Source organism: Aquarana catesbeiana, linkage group LG05 (genome assembly GCF_042186555.1).
Source record: "Aquarana catesbeiana isolate 2022-GZ linkage group LG05, ASM4218655v1, whole genome shotgun sequence".
NCBI classification, from domain to species: domain Eukaryota; kingdom Metazoa; phylum Chordata; class Amphibia; order Anura; family Ranidae; genus Aquarana; species Aquarana catesbeiana.
In genome coordinates, this window is record NC_133328.1 from 366,574,017 (window position 1) to 366,592,517 (window position 18,501).

Consider the following 18,501-nt stretch of genomic DNA (forward strand, 5'->3'; position numbering starts at 1 on the left):
TGTGTTCTGGATTCTATTAATGCATCCACTTGTACTGGCAATGGCAACGGCATAAGGGAAAATAATCAAGGGACAGCTGATGTGTCATACAAGTGAGTATCAAGGTGCAGTAAAGCTCTGGACAAATTGTCTTCTTTTCATCTTCCATGTCATAACCCATCAGGGTGGATGTCCTCTTGCACCTAAATCAAATTCTTCCCTTTGAAAAAAAGTTTTTTTTTATCCACCCAGGTTTAGAGAATTAATGTAATAGGTTATCATCAACCTCAGTTACCAAATTTTTGCAATTTGCAGGAGTATGAAGAATATTTTAGATGGTAATTTTCCGTGGTTAAGGACGCTGCGGTTTGGCCGCCTGCTGAGATGAAAAAAAAAAAAAAAAAAAGAACGCTGGAAACTGGTGCTTAGCAGTGGTTAGTTTAGGAGCTTGTAGGAGCTTGTAGGAGCTGTCAGCATTTTTTTCTGCCAGCAAAAAACCCCCCAAAAAAGAGTTTTTTTTTTCTGCTCCTAGAAGCTGAAGCTTCAAAAATGCTTCTGGACTAAAATAGTCTAGATAACCAGGGCTTTTTTTCAGCAGAAACTAGAGGGAACTCAGTTCCACCACCTCTGGCTCAGGTCTTCTGCTCCCTGCTCACCGCTATCACTTGGTAACACTGAAGTCCAGCTTCTGCTTTTACAAGTGATAGCTTATCTCCCAGTAGCTCCCACAGGTCAGATCTCCTGCGCAGATCCCACTGAGTGCCTGACAGGAACAAGGAGATACAGAACAGGTGCACCCTAGGTGGTCTCCATTTTTTCTCTGGTGACCAATTGTTGATGCTCCTACTGCATGATCTCCCTTACAAGTGACTGTAGTATAGTATAGTATGCTGGGAGGTACTACAGCTGGATAGGTGCTTCAGCTTAATATTGCAACAAAGGTAAGACATATGACAGATGGTGGAGCTTTTAAGGGGGGGGGGGGGGGTGAGGGCAGTGGAGGGAGGGGTTGTATGCAGATGGAAGAGCTACTATTTGATGCCTTTTGTAGGTATATGTGTGGTGGGCATGGTTGAGTTCCTGCACCTTTTCTCTGAGAAAAAAAGCGCTGTAGATAACACTAAGATAATACTATTTGCTTCTAGAGGCAAAAAAAAAAAATGCTCAAACGCTGCTGCTAGGGGCATTTTTGTAAGCTAGTGTGCATGGAGCCTTATCAATTCCATCCACTAATGCCCCACAGTTATAACCTTTTTTGCCACTTGCCCCACCCTATTAGATTGTAAGCTCTTATGAGCATGGCCCTCCTAACCCTCTTGTATTTTATTGTACTGTAACTGGACTGTCTCTCTTTAGATTGTAAAGTGCTGTGCAAACTGTTGACGCTATATAAATCCTGCATCATAATAATAATAATGGAATGCCAGTGTAGCCTTAGATTTTACAGTATAATTTTATTACCGTATTTATCGGCTTATAACACGTACATTCATTTTAAGAGGGAGGTTTCAGGAAAAAAAATATTTAAAAAAAAGGAACTTTGAAGCAAAATAAGGGTCAGTGCCCATCTGCAGCCTCACCATTGCCATCAATGCAGCCTGATCAATGCCCATCTGCAGCCTCACAAGTGCCTCAATGCAGCCTCATCAGTCCACATCAATGCAGCCTCACCATTGCCATCAATGCAGCAGCCTCACCATTGCCATCAATGCAGCAGCCTCACCACTGCCATCAATGCAGCAGCCTCACCACTGCCATCAATGCAGCAGCCTCACCACTGCCATCAATGCAGCAACCTCACCATTGCCATCAATGCAGCAGCCTCACCACTGCCATCAATGCAGCAGCCTCACCACTGCCATCAATGCAGCAGCCTCACCATTGCCATCAATGCAGCAGCCTCACCCTTGCCTTCAATGCAGCAGCCTCAACATTGCCATCAGTGCAGCCTGATCGATGCCCATCTGCAGCCTAGAGGGGATAGGGAGGGGGGTAGGACGAGTGCCGACAGATTACATACAGTGAGAATCTCCTATGATAAACGGAACAGTGGTCCAATGGCAGCCCAGGAGACAGGACTTCCTATTACAGAGGCCGCCAAGTAAACAGGAGGATGTAATCTGATGGCGCTCATCCCGCCCCCCTCCCTGTCCCCTCCGAGGCAGCTAAAATTGAAGTATCGGTGTATAACACGCACACGCTATTTGCACCCGATTTTCAGGGTGAAAAAGTGTGTTATATGCCAATAAATACAGAAATTCAATTAACTATAACCACAGAAGTGTTTTTGGTGGAGTTCATTTTGTAGGTGGGGAGGGTTTGTAGCACAATTAAATTTCATATGAGAAGTGAAAGCACTACAAAATATTAAAGCATGTCACAGCTGCAGCCTGAAACCACACCTAGACCGGAGAACAATGCAGTGAGGTGTTTTTTTTTTTTATATATTTTCTCTAAACGATGTCTCATTTGTTCCTTATACCAAATAAAAACATATTTCATATTGCCAGGGGAGTGGCAATGTATTTATATTTGATCAAATTACTTGTGCAGCTCAGAGCGCTTGATCTACAGGACAAGCAAACAAGGTAATGTCGTTTTTATCTTCCTCTTTATAATGACAAATATTCTTGATATAAATATTGACTTGAAACTAAACAGAACCAGAATTCCTGATGTTTTAAGATAGTAAGCTTTGTATAAATTCATACATTAGACTGACTTGTAGCTTAAATATTAATGATTTAGTTATTATTTTTCAATATGTCGCTGTTTTATTTTTTATTTTTTTATGTATACATATTTTCACTATATTTCAAAAGCAATGGGAAAAAATCAGCAACATCTATTTTGTAGATAGATTTTCCTTTTATACAGACTTTCTTCCAATTTTTTTTCCAAAATTCTCTCTGAAAGTGGAAGTCATTCTCAACTTCTGAGCAATCTGCTATACTTAAAGTGGACCTTTCAGTAACTTTAGTTTTTGAAAAATATGTACATATAGTTATAAAGCAGGGAAAACAAAATCCCTCCCTTGCAGTTGGGCTGCCCCACCATGCAAGGGTTGCATGCTCATTTAGGTCTATATTACTGGAAAGAAAAGCACTTTTATTCACTTGATCCCCTGCTGCCACAGGCTCCCGCCATGCTGCTAGCCTGAACCTGCAGCCTCTTCTCCCTTATGCTCCAGTGGTCTCAGGTCCTCGGATGTCATCACGTACAATGACGGGTCCATAGCCCTGCACCGGACGTGAGGACGCCAATGGACAGTCCACCACTGGGGCATAGGAGAATAGAGGAAACCGCCAGCTGCCCGGGGAGTAGGGATCAGGTAAGTAAAAATCATGTTTCCGTATACCTGAACCTGAACGAGCATTTAACCCTTGAAGTGCCTACCGCAAGGGAGTATTTGTTTTCCCTGGAGCTAGGCTTTAAAAAGCAGTTCTGGAGCTGCGGTCACAAGACTTTGCCCTAGGCTGAGATGATGTCATGAATTTGCTGCAGATAGAAGGCAACTTTTTCTCATTTTACTTTCCCCCCCAGTGATCAGACTGCAACATTGTAACTTTGTAGCAAGGAGGGAGGCTGCGATAGGGGCAGATCTATGCCAGAAATTTGTGAACACAGCCAAGAACAACACAGACGCTTGATTTACATGATTGGTTAATTTCCGAGCCAGCATCTCAGTGCAGGAAGTACATGCTGAAACCGGATGATAACTCAAGGAAGTTGTCACTGGCAAAGTGGCAGAATAGAGGGAGAACCATAGTGGAACAAAAATCCTTTACTTTTTAGCTGATAATTTACAAACAGTCCCAGTATATCCAAGATCAGGAACTGTAAGAATGCCATGATTTGTAATAATACTTGTTAAAGGAAATCTGTTGTATGCAATTCAGATTGAACACATCTGCCTGACCTTGCCAGGCAAATAGTATTTTCAGACGGGCACCAACAGCAGCCCACAGATTATAATAAGTGCAGGGAGAATACAGTGATTACCGCTAGCAGCTATAGCAGCCGCTTGCAATAATCACAAGAGAATCCAGCAGGCTGGCTGTACATTCAGCCTGCCCATTAACATTACGAATTCCGGAGGGTTCCTGCCGGTACCATGTATGGCCAGGCAAAGCCTCAAATTGGGCGAAACACGTTAGAGGGAGGTTCTCCCATGGGTGGAGACCAAGCTGAAACTGCTTTAACACACTTGTGATCAGTACTGTGCCTGGACAGTGTGCAGGTGGGCACCATTTTGATGTAGTCCTGGACAAAAGATGCAGTTACAGTTAAAACATTTTTTATTTTTTTTGAGGAATAGGGGTCTTTTTTAAAGCTATCTATCTAAAGTTTAGTTCTTAATATTTTAGAATGGAAGAAAAGAAAACAAAAATGTACTTGTTCCCAAGATAGTGCCTCTTTACTGTGGGTTTAGCTCATAGACTGAAGTGGCTCAGAATTACTTTTGTCAGGTTGCTGGTCAAAGGCGTGTACAAACGTGTTCTCCAAGTAATAACTGTAGGTGTAACTCCTAATATATTGTTGTGGGTGGGAAGCAGTCTTTATAATTAATGGTATGAGATGTAAAATTAGTTTTCCTGAAGAACATTCCTACCTTCTACCTAAATATAGCATCTGTAAACAGTTACTTAAATTCAGGTGGATATACAAGAAGGTGCGCATTGGCTAATTACTTTTATGAAAATTGTCATTGTCAGTATTTGTTTATCCTTTGTTGGTGATTAGTATAGCTAATAAATTTGTCTCCAGGAGACCAGTTTATTACACACAAACCAGCCATAATTTCTGAATGAAAACACGTACGTTTTATTACAGGGCTTTAGCAGACAAAATGACAAAATGACAAAATATAAAAGCGTGTATATATATGTTAATAATAACCAAAAAAGATCTAAAAATTGCCTGTTCCAAGAACACAATATTCCACTAAATGGCAACAAATCTTGCAGAATAGTTAATGATTTTTTGAACAACCCTACAGATTTAAAGTAGAACTATAGGCAAAACATACATTTTTTTAAAATTTTGGATAAAATAAAAGAGGGTTATAATCCCTGCAGATTTTATTTTGTCATCTGTGTCCCATTTCAGAGATTTCACATCATGTTCTGTTCCATAACCTAACAGGAAGTGAGAGGAAATCCCTGCAAATTAAGGGAATCCCTTGGAGACCCCCAGGTCATCAGAAGTAGTGTCCGCATTGGAAGATTTCCCCTTTATTACTTTTCTGGGGAGAACAAAAAAATATGGGATTTTCTTTTACTTTAACTTTCAATGATAATGGTAAACAGGAGACATAGAGAAGGAAAATCTCCTTAACAGGGGCACAGGCGGCATTAAAAACTGACAGGAGTTCTAATCCATCTCCACTCTATTCAAAACTAAAAAAAAAAAACAAAGTTTTGCTTTTAGTTATATTTTAAGTAGTCTACTATATTTCTTTTGATTTTCACTACTTGAAAAGGGGACAGAAGAATACAGTACATAACTTATGAAAATAATGTGCTACAACCTTAAAATGGAGAGATATACATAGAGTATACTAGAGTTACAGATTTGTACTCACTCACGAAGGTGCATGAGTAGTCTGACATAAAATGAACGTTTTTATGCAGTGGTTGTTCCACTCATCAGTCATTACAACTTTTCAAAAAAAATGTATATATTGTTCCCTTATATTTTTAATTTTAAAAATGTCAAATTAAGGTAACAGGTACTACCCTGCTGGGTATATTAGCAGTCAGTGAAAAGTCAATTGATAGTGCGTATATACATTTGAAAATGCTTGTATACATGTTGAGAACATATTCATTTCTGTGAGCATTCGCAGGTAAGAGCCATCATTTTTTTGTGTACCATTGTGGAAATTTTCCTAGAAATGCAACAGGAAATTAAATGAAATCCCCCAAAGTGAGGGGAATTTCCCCCTTAAACACAAGTGTCCCCATTAAAAGATTTTCCCTTGCCTCCTGTTCTTGGAACAACATCTGTAATTCCCCTAACTTTCTTTCTCTGTGATTATGGACACCAGTACAGATAGAGGAGATAATATCTCTCGTGGGGGCACACACAGCAATTCAAAATTTAACAGAGGATCTATTTTTTTCCCACTCAATCCAAAATTAGAAAAAAATGGTTACTGGCCAGATCACCAGGGGAAAATAGAGAGAAAAAGCCTAAAAAATAAAAAGAATGCAGGGGCTGCATTTAATGATTGGTAAACTGCAATATATTACATTTTTGGTTTGGGGTTCAAAATCACTTTATGAATACGCTTGGGATGTTGGTATATTGTAGTTGAATACACTTAAGAATAATAACGCTTTACTGGTTAAGGCCAGAAGTATAATAAATAGTAATACTGCAAGTATTGATACAAGTGTTAGTAATGCATCCTTTCTTTTTTAACGTTTTCCCCATATTTAACAGACATAAAAATGGACGTATGTGCTTCAAACAATCAGTTTGCAGTTGATGTTTTCAGAGAAATAAGTAGGAATGCTGAAGGTCAAAATGTTGTATTCTCACCACTCAGTTTATTTACTGCATTTGCAATGGTGTTTCTGGGAGCAAGGGGTAACACAGCTGCACAGATAAGTAAGGTAAGTTTCCACATTTAATATATATATATATATATATATATATATATATATATATATATATATATATATATATATATAATTACAACAGTTAAATGCCTTGAGAGGAATAACACCCTAGAATGTTGATTCAGTGAGTAAAGTAGAAGGCTAAAGAATAAACCTACTTTAAAAAGTTGCCACCCCATTGCTCCACATACATTTTAGCATCAATCATGATGTAAATACCCCTTTTTTTTCCAAGTTTTTTTGTGCAGTAATGTGATCACAAAGCTCCGGTTCTTCTGTAAAATATAGAGGGCTGACAATGGAGCTGTACCTAGAGCAGCGATGCCACCTGGGAAAATTACTGCCTACCAGCTGCAGTAGCCATGTGTAGTAGGGTAAGGATTGTGGGGTGATCGTCAGGTCCTCCATGTTTCTCTCCTTGTTGGGCGCCAAGCAAGGATTGCATGTCAGGCCTACCCTAGGCACTTTGTTCTGGGGCACTGCACTACACATGGGGTACCTTTACTTGATTCATGCTCACGACCTGTAAAGTTAGGAGGGACATGCAGAACCCTTGCCCTCTCCACCTGTTCAGCATATCACTGCTAACTCACTCCCTGTAACAGTATGGGCTCCCACCATGCACCTAGCAGACTCCATGTGTGCACTTCACTTAACTCTTCCGTATCTGTGTACAGGATGAGGGCCCTGGCCGAAGGAGTGCAGACCACATCTCCCTTACTCCTTCGCACCTGTCACATGTACACGCTTACTACAGGCTGCTAGAGAAACATTTGTTACCCTTGGTAACCACTGCACTGTATCTTCACACTGAATTAACTCTTGTACTGATGTCTTCATACCTCTCACTCTTTGTATACTCCCTTGCGGTAGGCACTTCAAGGGTTAAATGCTCGTTTAGGTTCAGGATACTGGAAACATGATTTTTACTTACCTGATCCCTACTCCCCTGGCAGCTGGCGGTTTCCTCTATTCTCCTATGCTCCAGTGGTGGACTGTCCATTGGCGTCCTCATGTCCAGTGAAGGGCTATGGACCCATCATTGTACGTGATGACATCCGAGGACCTGAGACCGTTGGAGTATACAATCTCTCTCTTTCTGGGTCTGGACCTCCATCCCTTTTATATTAAACAGGTTTGACTCAGCAAAACTCACCAAGAAAAACCTAGGAATTACAGTTAACCCCTAACTTCCCGCTGGAGCAGCAGTAACCACTACCTGCCTACATACCACTCCCCTAAAATACAAGCTGTCCCGACTGTGTAACACACCCCAACATTTTACATTACAGAGTAGCACAAGATGTAAATAAGGCAACAACAATAAAACAATAATCCCCAAAAATGCACATGGACATTCCCTAGATCAAGAATCCAAGGTGGTAATACTTAATATTATTACTTTTATTATTATTATTATTCATAGCTATTTATGTTATGTGTTTTTAGAAACACAGTCGTTTTTTTTTTTAACATTCTACTTGGCTAGCTAGGACCAGCTTCCGAGGAAGGCTTGTCCATGCTTGTACGTGAGTTACTGTGATGAAGCCTTTCTGTATACAGAGGTTAAAGCACTTTTTCTCCAGACGCAACGGGGGTAGTTACTAAAACTGGAGAGAACACAATCTGGTGCAGCTTTGCATGGGCTTTTAACTTCAGCTTGTTCAATTAGGCTGTGACAATAAAACCTGGAAGCTGATTGGTTTCTATGCAGAGCTGCACCAAGTTTTGCACTCTCCAGTTTTGGTAAATCAACCCCAAAGTGTGCCCCCTTCTTCACTTTAAAGTCCTTTGCAATGACTTTAAAGTGAAGAACGAATTTTGCAGCAAGTTCACTACATGGACCATTTATGTATATTTAAAGGTGGTCATATCCACTCTTTATTGCCTCTTCTCAAGAGAGAATAAATTAATTTTAGTTGATCTATCCCCATAGCTGAGTTCCTTCAAGCCACTTACCCATTTAGTTGCCCTTCTCTGCTCTCACTTTAGTTCCACAATATCTTTTTTATTAATTGATGCCCAAACGGCATATGCACATGAACTGCATTTTTAAGATGAAGCCTTACCAAAGCTTTAAGCTTTGTATAGGGGCAATTATGTCATTCTCTTTCTCTGGAGTCTATTGGGTTGGTTTAGTAAAGCACCTGTGCACTTTGCAAGGGACTTTTCCACAGAGCTCAGTAAATGACTCCCATGTGCAACAAGATTGGTTATTCTTTGCAAAGTGAAATTTCACTAGATTCGCTAAGCTATGCAGAAAATTCCTTTGCATAGTACAACATCCCTTGCAAAGTCAATAACTATTTCCCTTTAGTAAATCAACCCTGCTACCTCTTTTAACACAAGATAATATCTTGCTCATCCTAGAAACCTCAGCCGGGCATTGCATACTGTTCATAAATCTATAATCTACCAAAACACCTAGATCCTTCTCCATCATTGACTCCCCCAGTTGTATTCCACCTAAAGTGTATGATGCATGCATGTTTTTTGACCCTAAGCTATCAACATTAAACCTCATTTACCACATAATTGCCCAATCAAACAGTGCATTTAAGTCAGAAACATCTTGTAGATACTTTATTCAGCTACAAAGCTCAGTGTCATCTGCAAATACTGAAATGATAACTTTATTCCCAAACTCTATATCATTTCTAAGCTGGTTAAAAATGAAAGGCCCCAACGATGAACCTTGGGGACCCTTGGGGTACACTACTAACAACCTTGGACATGTGTGGTTCATAAGGGAACAGGTAGACCCGTTTCAATCCTGACAACACTATTAATGTCTTTCCTGGGCTTTTTTTCAAACTAGAAAGATGATAAAGGAATGATTATTATTGATAATTACTATTTAATGTTCATTGAAAAAGTCAGTCTCTAATAACAATATACTTCTTAATATTTCAAGGCACTGCACTTCAGCGATGTTAAAGATGTCCATTTTGGGTGCAAAAATCTTTGGGAGAAGTTAGAGAAAAAAGGCGATGGACACATTTTGATTATTGCCAACAAATTATTTGGGCAAAAGTCCTTTGAATTTTGTCAGGTAATCTAAAATGTTTATTTCTTTTTCTTTCTTTCTTTTTTGGGTATATTCCATTTTTTTCAAGTATGAACTGAGTATTTAATTAATATTTACATTTCTAAAATTAATTATAGGATACCTAAATCCAGGATTACAAATGCAATATATTTCAAATTACCACGTCATTAGATTTAGTGGCTGCATTACTTGTATCAGACACAATGGGGGTTATTTACTAAAGGCAAATCCACTTTGCACTACAGGTGCAAAGTGCACTTAAAATTGCACTGAAAGTGCACTTGGAAGTGCAGTCGCTGTAGATCTGAGGGGGACATGCAAGGAAGATAAAAAACAGCATTTTAGCTTGCACATGATTGAGTAATAAAATCAGCAGAGCTTCCCCTCATTTTATTTGTAGTGCAAATTGGATTCGCCTTTCGTAAATAACCCCCTATATTTTTTGCAAATACCTGTTGCTTGAAATTAAGTTTCCTTGTCTCTTCCTGAGCTGGATGAAACCAAAATGATCTCAATTTCTCATGAAAACTACTAATCCCATTAATACCCATGTTATGGATATGAACAATAGCTGACATGTTTGAAGTCCAGCCTGGGTGACAGCCATGGCTACCTCTATTGATATAGTATAGAAGAGAGTGCAGTCATGCAGGGACAGGAAGTGAGTTACTTGGAGAATAACCAGGTGAGAATAATGAAAAAAGAGCAAATGCAGCCATCACATCTAAGGCATGCTAAGCTATAATACAATACATTTTCAAATTTATAGGGGGGTTCTTCCAAACATTGAATTGGTATACAAGAATATTAGAAATCTAAATGGTCATTAAAAGTAATTTAAATATTATGTGATTATTATGAATGACCAGATTCTGATGGCAAACTAGGTCTTATTAGATGGGCTTGGCCCTTATTAATCATCCTAAGATTTCTTCTTTCTGTATGTTTAAAAAAAGAAAAATATATCCAGTCACCTATGATATTTGTAAAGCCATATCTGTTGAAGAATATTCAGGATGACGACTCTGCATGTTGACATATCTATATTACTGAAGATATGTACTAATAATAAGGTAGAAATGTGTAGTACACTTTGGGGTTGATTTACTGAAGGCAAATAGAGTGTGCACTTTCCAAGTGCAGTTGCTGTAGAGCTTAGTAAATAAGGCAAAGCTCAGCCGACTTCCATCATCCAATCATGTGCAAGCAAAAATGCTGTTTTTGTAATTTTCTTTGCATGTGATTGTGTAATCTTTGTAAAGTGAAGCTTTAGGTCCTTTACTAAGCTTTGGAGCAACTGCACTTGCAAAGTGCACAGTCATTTTGTCTCTAGTAAATCAACCCCAGAGTGTTTAAAATAATAACGCTATCTGCAGGACATATTTCAACAATGTAATGAAACATTGGGACTGAGCACAGGACAGATTTGCTCCCTCTTGGCCTGTTAGATATACCTATAGATCTTTCCAGAAATTCAGTGGGCTTGTAAATTCTTATGCTCTGTGCCTTTGTTGCACTGAAATCCCAAGAAATGTTTTTAGTTCTGCCAAGTTCGATTACAGGTCCCCCCCCCCCTATGTTATGGAGATGTTAAGAGAGGTAGGTACTCTGTAGTTCAAATCAGGAGTGAGCAGATTGTGGTAACGACGATGCTACTCTAAAGATACAGTATGGTGAATGGGCAATAACATTCTAGGTTAGGAAGTCAGTTATTAGTGGGGTCACAGGTAATAAAGGAAACAAAGTTTGAAAAATTAAGGCTAATTCAGTCACCACAAGGCAGGGAAGCTACAACGTACTTAATTTTTCTTTTTTTGTTTGGATACACTTTAGGTATATCATGTTATACTTAAATTACATTAGCGTGATATTACTGATGAAAAATAGAGAACAGGAAGATGGAAAAAAATAGCAATGTGTTCATAAACATGTGTTTATAAACATAAATGTGTTCACATCCATTCAATAAAGTCATAACTAAACATACCCCCCCCAAAAAATTTAAAGTCAGCAGCTACAAATACTGTAGCCACTGACTTTTAATGTAAGAACACTTACCTGTCCAGGGATCCAGCGATGTCCTCACCTGAGCCAATTATTCGGTCGGCTTCAAGTATTAGAACACTTACCTATCTATCGATCCCACGATGTCGGCACCCCAGACAATTTTCTGATCGTCTCACAGGTGCTGCCATTCGCAATAAGGGAAACCGGCAGTAAAGCCTTTCAGCTTCACAGCCAGTTAACTACTGCGCATGCGTGAAGTGCGCTGAGCTTTCTAACTGGCCCGCCGGTTTCCTACTGCACATGCACGAGACACACTGCCCTTTGTGAATGGTCCTGCAGTCTTCTGGGACCTGCGATGTGTCCCAGAAGGCTGCGGGGGGAAGAAGGGGGGCCGAACTTCCACTCGCTGTGGTGATCTGACTGGAAGTGGGAGTGGGTACTTTTCAAAACCAGGTGCCCACCCCCTCCCAAAAGTGGCAAGAATGGCAGTGGAAGGGGGGATGCAAACAAACGGAACTTCTCCTTTTGGGTTAAGTTCCACTTTAATCAGTCTTTGCGCTGCTCTTTGGTTCTCCTGTTAGCTTTATTTAAATCTGAACTTCAATCATATGCAAAAGACACAGATAGATCCCACTCTCTATTCATTAATAAATCATTACATGAATTTTTAAAAATGACAAGCAAAGGGCACGCTGATAGGAGAAAGGAGTAGAGTGACAGGAATGTAATCAATCTGCTGCTCCCCTTTTTCACCATCTAACTACACGATGGGGGAGAGACAAGACCTGTAAATGTTACTTAACTGCAACAGAGAAAAATCAGGCCTTCTGCCCTGTCAAAGAGGACTGTGCTTTCTGGTTGAGCTGTGTAAATCTCAGAAATGGATAGACAGAGAAACAAATTCTCTGGCAGGTTAAACAGCTTCCTTATATGTATGTTATCTATGTATTTAGCTTTTTGCCTAGAGCTCAAATTTAAGACATATTGCAAGTTTGGATATTGATTTAAGTTATTTCAAAATGGAAAAGTGAAAAAAATTATAATTTTACATTGTTGTATTTTGTTTTCAGGCATTTTTGAAAGATACTAAGAATCTGTATAGTGCAGGCTTGGAACAACTTGACTTTTTTAATGATGCAGAAAAATCAAGACAGTATATTAATAATTGGATTAGTCAACAGACAAATGGTATGTTTCATGGTTTTATTTAAATAAGTACAGTAAAAATGAAAAGAAGAGCATCTACATTTTTTTTTTTTTATAAGATATTCAACACAGTACCATTACAATTTAAAATGTTAATTTAACATAACTAGAATTATGGATTTGCAGTAAATTAGGTGTCTTGAAACACAGAGAAGAATTTAATGTACTCTAACAATCTGACAGCTGAGATCAGTCTCCTGTGATTCCCTGCCGCTGGTAGTTCCTTGTGCATGCCTATGGGGGGATTCAAGGATCAAAGCAACACCTACCAATATTAATGTTGCCACTCCATGTTGTGATTTTACCTTGACAGAGCCAGACAATAGAGTTGATTTACTAAAATAATAGCGACCATTCACCTAGCAAATTTCATTTTAGTGAATAGGGTGAAACTGTGTTCACTTTGAATATCCAATCATATGCTTGCAAAAAAAAGAAAAAAAAAAAGGAAAACTGTCTTCCCTTTGCACATGATCAGGTATTTATATTAATTTAGTAAATCAACTCCAATTGGAGGCATTTTACTTAGCAAAGTGTATGTTGTAAATAAAGCGAACATGTATTCATTTCAAATACTCAAACATGTGATAGGGAAATTAGACATATGTTTTGGTACCACATAATTGGGTGTGAACAGAATTTAACTTATTTACTAATGTTCACCTGCCAAAGTGAACATACACTTAGCAGAATTATGTGATGCAGCAAAAGTTTCTATACCAAAATATGCACCATCATGATATAGGCTGAAGTGCAGCACCTTCAATAGGAGTTTTGTATGGTGGAATGACCCTTGAAGTGCTATCATCAGCCCAAAGCATGCTCAAAGGCCTGTCGAAGCTTCAACTTGAAATATTCATTTGATCTACGTAGGAAATCATGCCCTTTCATCCTGGGTTACTGCAAATGTTGGTATATTGCAATGCTGTCCATGAATTACAAATGTAGCAAAGTGATAGTAATGTCATCCATTGAGGAAAAACACTGTAAAAGCCAGAATATGCAGTTTAAGTTCAGTTCTAGCAACAGGCTGGGAAATTATCAGATGACACAGAAAGCAAGGTCAGTTAATCTGGGTCAATGATCGTACAATAGAATGGTATTTGAATTAATTATAAACTCCCATGAGTCAGAGTCTCAGTTTGAAAAACAAAAATAGATGTAAGTACAGGGTAAAAAGCGGAACATATCTCAGCGGCACAGAATACAATAAGGAAGCTACTCAAATATATTATATGTCTAACTGATGTTTGTCAGATGTTGGAACTTGAAAACACCAATAGGCCTATGCATGATTTATAAAAATTGTAATATATGAATAGATTCTCATTTGTCCCAATTTTTTGCTGCAGTTTTCTTAAATCAGCCACTTCAAGGGCCAATTCATCCAAAAGTTGTATTTTAGCTCAAAATTTAACCTGGTGGTCCAAGTCAACCTTTGCCTAGTGGCCATGATGTGGTATCTGGAAATTATGTATATTATGGCCACTAAATGGTGCTGATGATCATAGGAAATCAACATATTAGGCAACATACAATACGGCCAGCATTTGTGAGGGTTGGGCAAATGCTTACGACATTCATTTAACAAATTGTCTTATACCTACAAACCAAAGAGTTATTGCCTGTTTACAGTAATAAAAGTCCCTTTGGTCACATTAAATCTATGTTTTGCAAATAGGCAGCAATTATTTACTGCAATTTACAAATTCCAATGTATTTACTTTATTATTTTAAAGGGAAAATTCAGCAATTATTGCCAGCGCAATCCATTTCACCGGACACAGCACTGGTTGTTACAAATACATTATATTTTGCTGCAAACTGGACAAAACCATTTCGTGAATCAAGGACCCATGAGGATACCTTTACCTTACTATCGGTATGTACATCTATACATATTATGATCTATTTATTTAAGAATAGCTAAACCAAAGAGCAAAAATATTGTATATTGCAGCTTACCCATCCTTAAAAAAAAAAAAACATTTCCGCTAAGTACAGAATATTACCTGTTGATGCTGACAGAAATTCAGTATGCTTGTAATGTGTGCTGAACTGAAATCTCAGAGAATGTTAGCAGCTTTCATGAGTTCATTTCTCTGAACTACAGCATACATACCCTGTATGTTATGCAAATAGGAGGTGTTTATAGTCCTAATCAGGAGAGCTGTCTAGGGTAACATTGCTGCTTCTCCACAGATAGATTATGGTATATGAGTATTGTCATTGTTGGACAGGAAAGTTGTTACTGGCGGAATGTTCTCCTGTCCCCGTCTTGTAGATAAACCCCTCATTATTTATTCTAGAATATCTTTAGGTGCATGTAACATCATTTGGCCTTGTAATGGGCATGGTATTTGAAAATGTATATATTAGTTGGAGCAGGCCTTTAACCTACTCTTATGTTTTGGATTGTGGAAGGAAATGGAACACTCAGAGGAAACAAGCACAAACACAGCTAGAACATGGTGTGAAATCTAGCATATCTTTGGGTGCATGTGTCGCCGTCATTTGGCCTGGGAGTGGGCATGACATTTGGGTAAAAAATGGGAATTTAGCCAAACAGATCTCACCACTGGCTTCTCCAAGAGGCATAAAAAGACAGCCAATCATCGAATATACAAGCACATTCAATGGAAATATACAGTATGTATTAGTTGCAGCAGGCCTTATGTTTGGGATTTTGGCAAGAAAATTGAATACTCGGAGTAGACCAGTGCAAACACAGCGAAAAAGCAGTATATTAGTGAGATTTTCCAAATGTCGTTTCTTGCTTTGTTTCTGCCTACCTTGGGATATTCTCATTCCCTTGATGCATTATTCATAGTACAAATTTAATAAGAGATCTAACTGGGAGCATGGGACTGCCTTGCAATTTTTGCTGCAGATGTGCTTGCTGGGGAAATCTAGGGGAGAGATAACACCAATTGAATCTATGAGAAATGTAAGAAACAGGTAGTTTCCAAACATTCCACCATAAAAAAATAAAAATAAATAAATATCAGTTTTGTGTGCAATGACCCTTTTACATAAAAATATATTTACTGAACTTAAAAGGATTTTCCACCATATGTATATTATTACAGATTTATCAAACAACCATGAGGTGGCAATGAAGTGCCAATCTACAGTTTGAGATTATACTGAAAGATCCTATGACAAAGTTTGATATTGTTAATTCTTGCTGATATGTTTATCATTGTGAGAATATGTACATTTATTATTGCACAGTAATAACCGTGAATGATAAAATAAATTTCATATGATTTGAATGTTTTTCAGAATGACCAAGTAACAGTGAAAATGATGACTATGATAAATTACTTCAATGTAAAATATGTAGCGAATCCTGGCTTAAAAATTGTGGAACTTCCCTTTGGGCCAAAAGAAGATTTTAGTATGGTGATAATATTTCCAGATAATAATGCCATTTTTAAAAAGGTAAGTCAGAGCAGTGCTATAGAATAGAACAGTTCTAGAACACAAAGCCTTGATATTGTATAATTTAAATGGAACCTGCCAACCCACAGAGGATTTCTATATTCTTTTACTGCATTGAACGAATGACTGCATTATGACGCTTTACTGTGTACATTGTCCCATAGACCAAGCACTTTTCAACCAGTGTACTGTGGTACCCCGTTGTGCCTTCTGAGTTCTTCAGGGGTGCTTTGGCAAATGCCTAAAAATTGCCACAAATTGTCAAAAAATTGTCCACAAGCCAGCCTGGCTTTTTGTTGCACACAGCCACAGGTTTTTATTGTGCAGCATTAAAACCTTCAGCACTGTGCAGGCCAGCCAGTGACATCCTAACAACCACTGATGTAATTGATTAAGGAGGACACTGGCACAGCATCCTTGTTTGCCCCTCTCCTTCCCCTCTCAGGGAACTCATTAGCAGAGCGGGAATGAAAGTGAGGGAGAAGAGAAAAGCTAGAATACCAATCAGTACCAATTTGAGAAAGTAGAGGACTATATCACCTCTAATGTTGGATGGCCCACATATAGTATGTGTATGTGTTACTGGAATTAGTACAAATATTAGTTTAGTTGTTTACATTTTAGAGTGGGGTGCCTTGAGATTGTGCATACATTTAGAGGGTGCCTTGGTTTAAAAAAGGTTGAGAAACGCTGCCATAGACAACAATGATGATAAGTTTGAAATGCAAAAATGCATTTATCTTATTTTATTTTTTAAAAGAGGCCTTTAAATTTAAGGTTGATGGTGACCTGTGTAATAAGGATTAAGGTTCAGACCAGCTCAATGCACATTCATTCTTCAGCTGTATTTTTTTTTTCTAATACAGATACAAAACATGGATTCACATAAAGACCTGACTGCTTGGATCAGCCCAGAGGGTATGAAGATGACTAATATAGATTTACAGGTGCCAAAATTCAAAGTGGAAAAAAACTTTTCACTTAAAGAAACACTGAAGTCCATGGGAATTACAGATTCATTCAGCCAAGTCAAAGCTAATTTCTCTGGGATGACAAACCAAGGCAATATGTTCATGTCTGATGTATACCACCAAACTTTCTTTGATGTAAATGAAAAAGGGACTGAAGCAGCTAGCTCTACTGCTTCTGTGATGTCATTTCGTAGTCTTCCAAGTGATGAAATTAAGTTAGATCGCCCTTTTTACGTTGCCATCAAGCACAACCAATCAAACTGCATAATTCTTTATGGAGTGGTGAACAAACCCTAACATAATGTATGCAAAGATTACCACTTCTTAAACTTTCAGAACTCACCTGTATTTTTAATGTATATAATTTATCAAAGATAATTTATATTTTATTTTATATATATATTAGATAATATATGTTTGACATTATACCGTTGTTACATTTTAGTATCTAAAATGGCAGGGGAGTCCTGTTTTTAATACTTGATCTTGTGGTAACCTTGTAAATAAACCTTTTTTAATTACTGTATATATTTGAATGTGTGTAACCTTTCAGTGCCAACAAGAAAACTGAACTTTCTATAGTTTCTATGAGTATCTGCACTTTGTACACCTTCATTGCTCTTAATTAATAAACCTATCCGTATAGCTATTCCTTACAATCTGTTGACTGACCCAGAAACAAAAAAATACCCCACTCTATCACAAAATTTCCCACTGTGAGCTTTTATGGAATACATTTTTGCCTGTGGAAGTTTATAGACAAAAAAAAAAATTTTCTGTTTCTACATAATATACTTTTCTTTTTCATACATTATCTTTTTGCCCAGGTGACAATTTTTCCATTTTAACACCTATAGGTAACTTTTCTGTACATTTTTAGCTATGCAAGTAGGTAAAAGTAACCAGCAGTGAAATCAACAAAACAATCTTCTCTTTTGGGAGGGTGTGTAGCATAGGGGTAGCACTAGAAAGGAATACAGTGCCTTGAAAAAGTATTCACACCCCTTGAAATTTTCCACATTTTGTCATGTTACAACCATGAACGTAAATGTATTAAATTGGGATTTTATGTGATAGACCAACACAAAGTGGCACATAATTGTGAAGTGGAAGGAAAATGATAAATGGTTTTCAAAAATTTTTACAAATAAATATGTGAAAAGTGTGGCATGCATTTGTATTCAGCCCCCTTTACTCTGATACCTCTAACAAAAATCTA

At 38.1% G+C, this 18,501-nt stretch overlaps 1 protein-coding gene across 2 annotated transcripts; it reads left to right on the forward strand.

The window, feature by feature from the left end:
* Positions 1-17,931, forward strand: LOC141144858 (leukocyte elastase inhibitor-like). 2 transcript variants are annotated; one of them, XM_073630939.1, is made up of 7 exons: positions 1-92; positions 6,427-6,599; positions 9,520-9,657; positions 12,732-12,849; positions 14,607-14,749; positions 16,153-16,311; positions 17,178-17,931. In XM_073630939.1, the coding sequence occupies exons 1-7, from the start codon at positions 80-82 to the stop codon at positions 17,577-17,579; spliced, it is 1,146 nt and encodes a 381-aa protein (XP_073487040.1). In that variant the 5' UTR covers positions 1-79; the 3' UTR covers positions 17,580-17,931. The 2 variants fall into 2 exon arrangements, with proteins under 2 accessions (XP_073487040.1, XP_073487041.1); XM_073630940.1 differs by lacking the exon at positions 1-92 and adding an exon at positions 2,415-2,567.
* The last annotated feature ends 570 nt before the right edge of the window (positions 17,932-18,501 follow it).